This window comes from Centruroides sculpturatus, unplaced genomic scaffold, assembly GCF_000671375.1.
Source record: "Centruroides sculpturatus isolate CEXI.00-Female unplaced genomic scaffold, Cexi_2.0 scaffold152, whole genome shotgun sequence".
Taxonomy (NCBI): Eukaryota; Metazoa; Arthropoda; class Arachnida; order Scorpiones; family Buthidae; genus Centruroides; species Centruroides sculpturatus.
Window position 1 is genome coordinate 394,977 of NW_019384348.1, and position 10,570 is coordinate 405,546.

General features: G+C 29.5%; 1 protein-coding gene across 1 annotated transcript in view; it reads left to right on the plus strand.

Annotated features, from left to right (window-relative positions):
• Positions 1 to 10,030, plus strand: part of LOC111636605 (alpha-soluble NSF attachment protein-like) — a 48,561-nt gene extending 38,531 nt beyond the window's left edge. Inside the window, exons 7-10 of the mRNA XM_023381889.1 lie at positions 100 to 184; positions 5,922 to 6,026; positions 6,154 to 6,222; positions 9,561 to 10,030. Coding sequence (XP_023237657.1) covers positions 100 to 184; positions 5,922 to 6,026; positions 6,154 to 6,222; positions 9,561 to 9,710 — 409 coding nt within the window. The 3' untranslated portion in view covers positions 9,711 to 10,030. The remainder of the gene's footprint in view (positions 1 to 99; positions 185 to 5,921; positions 6,027 to 6,153; positions 6,223 to 9,560) is intronic.
• Positions 10,031 to 10,570: the final 540 nt, after the last annotated feature.

Sequence of the window (10,570 nt, forward strand, 5' to 3'; positions counted from 1 at the left end):
ATCATGTAATATAAGACAATATAAAATTTTTTTTCACATATATTTTTTAATATGTAAATAGATTCAATTGAATAGGTAATAATTCTTTATTATTATTAGTTCAGCCAATAAATGCTTGCTTAGTGTAGCCAAGTATGCTGCACAACTTGAACAATATGAAAAGGCAATTGACATCTATGAGCAAGTAAGTAGATACATTTATTTTTAAAAAAAATTATTATTTTTGAATATGATATTCTAATTTCAGCTTTGTTTTTGAAGTACAATTTTTAAGTAAAAACTTAAATATTAAAATTACAAAACTTGCAAAAAAAATTCTTGGAAAAAGGGCTACATCACATTTAATTTTAAAATAAATATTTCAAAGTACTATAAAAAAAATTCTTAATTGATGAAATAGTTCCACAAATGATGAAGCACATACCTCACAACAGACCTTTACTTGTAGGCTACGGCTGGAGTTGGAGTTCTATCCTTTCTGTAGTCGTCCATCAGGACTGCTCGTTTGTGGAACTATTTTATCAATTATGAACGTTTTTATAGTTCTTTGAAATATTTATTTTAAAAAAAACTTAATGTTTTGAATAAAAAAAATTACTTAAATTAGAATATTGTTAATTAAGAAATTGGAATTTGATTTTAAAAAATATTTTAATATTAAACATTATATTCATTAAGATGTATTTTACATTTGATATAAATTGTGTGTGTTTAGTTTTAAAATAGTATGTATATAATCAGTAGATTTACATCTAAAATATATTTAAGATATAAAACTAATAATGACATAATAAGATAACACAGAATTTTAAATAGTTCATATATTTATGATTTTGCTTATTCATTATATCATAAAATGGAGTAAATAAGGACAAAATTTAGAAAAATGTTTGAATTAATGGCTTTTACTTTCCTGGCTGTTATGTATGTATAACAAGAAAAGCTATTGAAATCATGTAACTTTCAATAACAACCTTTGAGTATTTTGAAAACCTCCATATTTTGAATCTTCCTGAACCAAAAACAGTAAAAAAAGGAAAAAATTATGTTGATATGTATGTATTTGTGTTGGCATCTAATTCATTTAATAAATCAGGATGGAGTAAAGATTTAACATAGTAACTTTTATATAGGGGGGATTGAAATTTTGGTGGTTAAAGGTCAAGGAAGTGGGGAGATGGAAGAGGATCATGTGCCATATCTCGAGAGAGTTTGGACTTAATGAAGATTTTACTTGTTATTAGCATTTACAATTTTTTAATAAAAATCTCTGACATTGCACTACGTGACGGTTGAGCGCTATCAAAAGTTAGATTATGTTAAGTTAGGCCAGGAACACACATGCATAAAATTGTGTGGCAGAAAACTGAATCAAATCGGCTTTCAGTTCAGTTTCTGTTTTATGCTTTCATGCCAGAACACACACACACACACACACAAAAATTCTGGCCAAATAGGAAACGCCACTGCCACTAATAGCACTACATTTTTATAATTTTTTTTTTCTCATATATCTATCCCTTTGTACCTTCCATTTTTTCTCCACTTCCTCTGCTATAATATAGAAAATTTAAATTAATAGACTTTATTCCATATTCAAATAAAGAATGTGTGATTTAAATACTAGACCTATATATCAAGTCTACTAGACCTACCTGTTATTTGTAATTTTGCACCTTTAGCCATCCATAAACATTGTTTAAATACAGTGGCTTTATACATGACACTGATGTGGTCAAACTGATTCAATGAACTCCTCTATTTCATTTATTTTTCGTTTTTTGGAGACTGTCACAATTGTAGGGTTAACCCTCATTGCCGCCATTGTTAGAATAAAAACCATGTGTCTACTTTGACGTCACAGAAAAGACCTCTTTATTGGAGGAATTTTGGCGTAAAAAGTAGAGACATACTCTACTCTATTTTTCAGTTCTGTTTCAGCCAAAATTTCAGAAAAATTTTTACGTTTTCTGTTTTATGCTAGATTTTAAGCCGAATTTTATGCATGTGTGTTCCTGGCCTTAGGGTAGGGTTCTGCCACCAGGTGTATTTTGTCAGAAACATTGCAGATTTTGACACAAACAGATAGTTAAGGCACGAGAGTAAGAGTCACTCCAAAGTCCAGGAAAGAGCCTCTCAGGAGGATGAATGTAGAGTCAAATACAAATAACAAGAGTTTATTATCGAAAATCAAGTTCTGGATAACATTCTTAAAATCCGATTCAAGAAATCTGCCTATTTCTATCTATAAAACGAGGGGACTGCCTAATAGGGGGTATTCGAACTACAACATACCAGGAAAAAGAGAGCCGTCTTCTCTTGTAGGGCAAGTCAGTCTCTTGATCTAGTTCCTTCTTCCCTTTTGCTTGGTCTTTCACTAGGTCCTTCACTAATGTCTGCTGGTAAATGATGTTCACTTCTAGTCGAAATTTCTTTGCGATTATGGCAGAATGGGTCCACTTATGTCTACTGTTGAAACCATCCCATACAAGGAAGACATTGATGTCTACAAACCATACAAGGAAGACATTGATGTCTTCCTTGTATGGTTTGTTGGGAGTCTAGCAAGGCTGGTGCTTTCTACCATTGTCTGCCGAGGAACTCCCTGATGTCTGGATTTTTGGCCTCTTTTATATACTTCTCAGCGCAGGAGAGTCATCATGTGATTTACTATTATTATTGGTTAGACTTTCGAGCTGAGTCATTGCCATAGCAAAACCGTTTTAACTCTTTATTAGCCATTGAGGCAGCATATATGGTCCCGTATACGATTGCCCAGTATGCCAGCCCACATATTTACAGACCAGCAGACCTGATGTCTCTGTAGGTGGATTGCAGGAGAATTGGACTCTGACCACATATGGATATTGTGTCTTTATTAATTAATATTAGTCTCTGTAGGAGCAGAATTGAACACTTTTTAAGAATCAAGAACTTTCAACAATCTCGAGAACAATGTGTGTTTAGTTTTAAAATAGTATGTATATAATCAGTAGATTTACATCTAAAATATATTTAAGATATAAAACTAATAATGACATAATAAGATAACACAGAATTTTAAATAGTTCATATATTTATGATTTTGCTTATTCATTATATCATAAAATGGAGTAAATAAGGACAAAATTTAGAAAAATGTTTGAATTAATGGCTTTTACTTTCCTGGCTGTTATGTATGTATAACAAGAAAAGCTATTGAAATCATGTAACTTTCAATAACAACCTTTGAGTATTTTGAAAACCTCCATATTTTGAATCTTCCTGAACCAAAAACAGTAAAAAAAGGAAAAAATTATGTTGATATGTATGTATTTGTGTTGGCATCTAATTCATTTAATAAATCAGGATGGAGTAAAGATTTAACATAGTAACTTTTATATAGGGGGGATTGAAATTTTGGTGGTTAAAGGTCAAGGAAGTGGGGAGATGGAAGAGGATCATGTGCCATATCTCGAGAGAGTTTGGACTTAATGAAGATTTTACTTGTTATTAGCATTTACAATTTTTTAATAAAAATCTCTGACATTGCACTACGTGACGGTTGAGCGCTATCAAAAGTTAGATTATGTTAAGTTAGGCCAGGAACACACATGCATAAAATTGTGTGGCAGAAAACTGAATCAAATCGGCTTTCAGTTCAGTTTCTGTTTTATGCTTTCATGCCAGAACACACACACACACACACACAAAAATTCTGGCCAAATAGGAAACGCCACTGCCACTAATAGCACTACATTTTTATAATTTTTTTTTTCTCATATATCTATCCCTTTGTACCTTCCATTTTTTCTCCACTTCCTCTGCTATAATATAGAAAATTTAAATTAATAGACTTTATTCCATATTCAAATAAAGAATGTGTGATTTAAATACTAGACCTATATATCAAGTCTACTAGACCTACCTGTTATTTGTAATTTTGCACCTTTAGCCATCCATAAACATTGTTTAAATACAGTGGCTTTATACATGACACTGATGTGGTCAAACTGATTCAATGAACTCCTCTATTTCATTTATTTTTCGTTTTTTGGAGACTGTCACAATTGTAGGGTTAACCCTCATTGCCGCCATTGTTAGAATAAAAACCATGTGTCTACTTTGACGTCACAGAAAAGACCTCTTTATTGGAGGAATTTTGGCGTAAAAAGTAGAGACATACTCTACTCTATTTTTCAGTTCTGTTTCAGCCAAAATTTCAGAAAAATTTTTACGTTTTCTGTTTTATGCTAGATTTTAAGCCGAATTTTATGCATGTGTGTTCCTGGCCTTAGGGTAGGGTTCTGCCACCAGGTGTATTTTGTCAGAAACATTGCAGATTTTGACACAAACAGATAGTTAAGGCACGAGAGTAAGAGTCACTCCAAAGTCCAGGAAAGAGCCTCTCAGGAGGATGAATGTAGAGTCAAATACAAATAACAAGAGTTTATTATCGAAAATCAAGTTCTGGATAACATTCTTAAAATCCGATTCAAGAAATCTGCCTATTTCTATCTATAAAACGAGGGGACTGCCTAATAGGGGGTATTCGAACTACAACATACCAGGAAAAAGAGAGCCGTCTTCTCTTGTAGGGCAAGTCAGTCTCTTGATCTAGTTCCTTCTTCCCTTTTGCTTGGTCTTTCACTAGGTCCTTCACTAATGTCTGCTGGTAAATGATGTTCACTTCTAGTCGAAATTTCTTTGCGATTATGGCAGAATGGGTCCACTTATGTCTACTGTTGAAACCATCCCATACAAGGAAGACATTGATGTCTACAAACCATACAAGGAAGACATTGATGTCTTCCTTGTATGGTTTGTTGGGAGTCTAGCAAGGCTGGTGCTTTCTACCATTGTCTGCCGAGGAACTCCCTGATGTCTGGATTTTTGGCCTCTTTTATATACTTCTCAGCGCAGGAGAGTCATCATGTGATTTACTATTATTATTGGTTAGACTTTCGAGCTGAGTCATTGCCATAGCAAAACCGTTTTAACTCTTTATTAGCCATTGAGGCAGCATATATGGTCCCGTATACGATTGCCCAGTATGCCAGCCCACATATTTACAGACCAGCAGACCTGATGTCTCTGTAGGTGGATTGCAGGAGAATTGGACTCTGACCACATATGGATATTGTGTCTTTATTAATTAATATTAGTCTCTGTAGGAGCAGAATTGAACACTTTTTAAGAATCAAGAACTTTCAACAATCTCGAGAACAAGCAATGAATGTAATTTGTGAAAACAATGAGAATAATGTCACACATGTTTGCCTTGCTCAGAGTAGTTAGTAATTAACTAGTATTCAAAAACAGCTTTATTAACATGTTGATAATTACATATTGATAATTTGAATATTAAAATTCCTGAAAAAGACAGACCACAGAATAACTTGGTCTCTGTATTATTGTCAATGTGATTAGAATTTGATATAAGAACCAGATACTAGTTTTGCAACTCAAATTGGCTTGTTTGTTGTTGTAAGAGCTCATATTGAAATACCTAGAACAAGTTCTTGGAAACAATGTGGAACTATTCTATTGCAAAAATTTCTATTTTTTTTTATTTGAACATTCCCATCTTTAGTTGGAATTATTAATTTGGATTAATCCTAGTAATAAAATTTCTTTACATATGTAAAAGTGATTTTACTATTTAAAAAGGAACATAACTATGTGACATTTATCTGATGTAGTTTAAAGGTAATAAAAAATGGAAGAAAAAAATTGCCAAAACCTGTTTAAAACAGAAAGCTGCCAAAATGAAAAAAAAATGGGAAATTCAGTATTTTGTGATTTAATTTTATTCAAGTTTTACTATATTTGCATTCATTAGAATCTTTATAAGATTTTAATATAATCTAAACTCTAATAATTTATTTTATATAATCTAAGAATAAAAAGTAAAAAAATCTATTTTTAATTAAAATTTTAAGGTGGGAACAGCTTCTTTGTCAAATACTTTATTGAAATATAGTGCCAAGGAATACTTCTTCTGTGCATCTCTCTGTCATATGTGTGTTGATTTGTTGAATGCTGAGGTAAATTATTTTAAGTAATTTTCTTTAGTAAAAATGTAGATAATTTAACATAACACATATTTTTCATTAGATATTGACTTGAGATATTGCATGTGTTTTAAAATGTTCTTAATTTATATTTTTATAGCATGCTATCAAAAAGTATGAAGAAATGAATCCGTCATTTGCTGATTCACGTGAATGCAAATTTGTAAAAGTAAGATGGTTACATTTATTAATTTTATATTATTTTTTATTTAAAAATCTATTATTGTAACATAGAATTAATGTAAATTTTTAATTAAAATATTGAATATGACATTTTGTGAATTAGTACACTCAGTAAGAATAAAGCTATACATTCAGATAAAATTATCTAATTACTGAGAAAACTCAGCATACAGATATGTAAATGATTATATTTCTGATCAAATTGAACATGGGTAATGCTACCAGAATGTCTTAAAATCATTGTCTCAGTATCTTATAAAAGGCTCACACTCTTTAGAATTATTAATGTGCCTGTTGTTTGGAGATCTTTCAACACATGGCATGTCTGTACAATGTAGTCAGAAACATTAAGCACAGCTCAGAATTTCAGAAATGCCACATTATTGGATTGAATAGGTTAAGATTTTGCTGAATTATCCATCATTTGGACTCTTCTGACTAAGATGATGATAGGGGTAGTGGATATGTGTGGATAAACACATGGCAGGCAGGTTCTAAATGCCCAGAGACCATCAGGAGAGATAATTATCTAATTGTAAGACAAATATAAATAGATTCAATCACCATCCAGACAGATGGAAGTCCTGTACTTCCTATATCATTGGTAGGTGACATGCAGAAACTAATTTGTCTGCATAGTGACTATTATACATCCTGTCATTAGCAGCTACAACAACATTGGCTTCAATTGCACTTGTCATGACAGAGAAATTAAGCATTTAGTGATTGGTAACATATTATCTCTAACAATGAATTCCAGTTCTGTTTGGGAATGGATGATTACTGTATTAGTGTAGAAGACCACAGGCAAGTTCTTCAATACTACTATTACTATTGAGCAGCACACTGCCCCCATTGCTGGCATGTTTGTCTGCAGAGCCATCTCATATGAGTAGTCAGTCATCCTTTAGTAGTGGTTTCAGGGAAATTGACAGCACAGTGGTAAGTTCAAGTAAGCCTGTGCCTTTGTATTGTCTTTGATGGCAGGACTGCAAACGACTAGAATTTCTCAAGAATATATCATATTACCATACTTTCGTGGCTTGCCCCGTCTTCATATTTGTTACCCATTGAGCATTTGTTGGATCAGATAGTATTCCAACTTTGGCTATGTAAGTGTGAGGAATATACAGACGCATTTGCAATATCTGTAGGCAAATTATTGCAGGATTGCATATGGTGCCTGTATGCCCAATCATGTTATATGTATCCAAACAAAAGGAAGTCCTATGCAGTAATAAAGGTTCACTTAAATTATACTATTGTTGTTTTGCTATGATATTGTGATCATTTATTTACCTTCATTATTAGATTCACAACTATAAAGTTTTATTTGCTTGCAATACCTCTTCCTTCGTACATAACTTTTTTGCCAATGAATATTTAATTTAAAATTTTTAATAATAGTTCAGTATTAAAAACTAAATTTATATTTATACAAATTAATTATTATACAGAGTTCCTACACACCTGGAAAGTCAGGGATTTTTATTAGTGTTTGGAAAAAGTCGTGGAAAGTCAGGGAATTTGTTAAAAATTGTCAAAAAGTCAGAGAATTTGTTTCCTTAGTTGCTGTGTTGATTTTGTTTGCTGACAGTATGGCTGACCAAATGTAGCTGTCTGAATGCAACAAAAAGTATTGTGGTATAATGCAACTTGTGAAAAGGGGGTGCAGAATATTTTTAGGATCCAAAATTTCACCCAAACATACACAAAATTTTCCCAAAATTATAGCAAACAAAATATACAAGCATACAACAATATCAATTGTTATTTTTAAAACTGCTGTATTAATTATGCAGTATTATAAGTTTGAGAGAAAAATCTAATACTCTTAATAATCTAATGTTGGTAGAAAGTTAAAATATTTCAAAAGTTTTTATCTCACACAATTTACACATTCAATTTGAGGGCAGGTGTTAATGAAGTGATAAAAAAAATGATAACAAAGAACCAAAAATGATAAATAATTTAATATTAATTCAAATGGTATTATTTATCATTTTTCATTTTAATAATTTTGATTGCATAACGAAACAATTTCTGATTTCTGAAACTTTTTCCCAGTTTATTAATATTTTTGGAAAATTTATTAAGGGACAAATTTAATAAATTTATACTTTTGTACATGGATTATACAGAATTTGTTAATAATAATTAATGGCTTTTTTTCAAAGCCGTGAAGTTACAGTTATGAGTTAGTAACAGAATAAATTATTTTTACTTAATAAAACATTTCAATTTTATGTGAGAAGACATGCCATAATTCTATCTTATTTTATTTTTAATTTTACTAATTCATCAATTATAAAAAGTAACCAGTTAAAAAGTTGGAGAAACAATAGTGTATATGCAAAGTAAGTCAAGTGATGTTTTATTTTATTAATATGCCATACTGTAAGGGATGTGAGGGTCATGGAATTTAAAACAAAAATTTGAGTAGGAACCCTGCAAATAGTAATTGAAATATTTATGTTAGAGCAATTAATTTTTATAAGTTGTAATGTAATTCTGTATACATCATAAAAATTAACACAGGATATAATAATAAATTTCATATAGGAGTATTTTATAAACTGAAAACAAAGACTTTCATAATTTAGAAATCCAAATAAAAATAATATTCAGCTTATTCAAATATTCCAAACATTTTCAGTTTAGCAACAACTCATCCATTTTTCATTGACATGTCATTTTAAGAAATAAAATAAAAATTACACATGTACTGTGTTTTGGATTCTGGTATTAATGTATCAAATGTTCTAGGATTAATGTAGAACTGTTTGAACAATTTCCTATTTATACTTTGAATGAATGGTTTTAGGTTAATGATTCAACTTAAAAATCTATTTATAAAAATGATATTTTGCCAAACTAGCCAATACCAATAATACACATTAATGTTCATTTCATTTTATTTACTAGCTTAATAACAAATTGATTTCAATCTATGAATACTACTGCTTTTAAAGTTTGATGTTAGTGACAAAAATCTTTACATTTCAATCACATGTTCGTAGACAACCATAAAAATAATTTAGTTTTATTTTTACGGTACTTTTATCACACAACAGAATTTTTCGATTATTAATAATTTCAAAATATGCTAAACCTTCATTTTTGTATTATTAAATAACAAAAAGTAAATATTTACAAAATATATCATTATGACTATTTAATGTTTTGAATGCTTCATATTTTTAAAATTTATTATAATATTTTATTTATCATTAAGCCAGATTCAAGATTCTAGATTACAAAGAATATTAATTAAATATATAAATTTCATTTATATTAATCATAAAATTATATTTAAAATTTCAGACTTTATTAGGAAAAATGGAAGAACAGGATATCGATGGATTTACAGATGCCATTAAGGAATACGATTCTATTTCTCGCCTGGATCAGTGGTACACCAACATTCTCCTTCGGATCAAAAAGTCTATAGTAGATGCACCCGATCTCTGCTGAAAAAGTAACTCTTGTCAGTCTTTTGAGATTACTTAAAATATTTCTGTATAATATTGTGTTGTGTAATATGTTTTAGATAAATCTATATGTATATATGTACTTTAAAACATATTTTCTTCCTTTAAAAATAGCTTTTTGGTAGCTTGAAACAAGAAGCAAAATTATTTTTATTTCACATTGTATAAAATGCTATTGAAAAAATCACATCTGTAATACATTCCTTACGTTAGTTTTCAAAAGTATTAGTTTATTTAATATATTTTACGTTAATATTTTTGAAAATGATAATTTTGAGAAATTTATATACTGTATATATTAGTTATTTAATTAAATAAGATTTTATTTAAGGTATTTTATGTTCACTATTATTTAAATTAAACAAAAGTAATATTCTGATTACTTTTATATATTTATCTTCAATATTAAATTTACATGATTTGAATATTTTATTTTAAATTATTTCAATATTTTATTCTGAAATCTTTCACTTTGCAATTTAATGATAGAAAATTTTAATATATAAATATATTTAAAAAAAAAGTGTAAAACAGGAATACCTTTCTAAAGAGAATTAATACTTCACTACATTAGAAAATATTGGCTAAAATTGCATTTATTTATTACAATAATAATTTACTTGCATTCAGAATCTGTACAGAGTTCACAATTTTTGTTTTCTTTACTGTATATATACTTAAATAACATAAAAATGTGATACTTTATAGTATTGTTTTTACAATTATACAAAATATTTTTGTCATTTAATATATAATTAATAGTTATTTGGCATCCAGGATCATTTCATAAAAATTAAAAGTTAATATGAAAAAATATTCTAGTCACAAAAAATTGTGATTCAG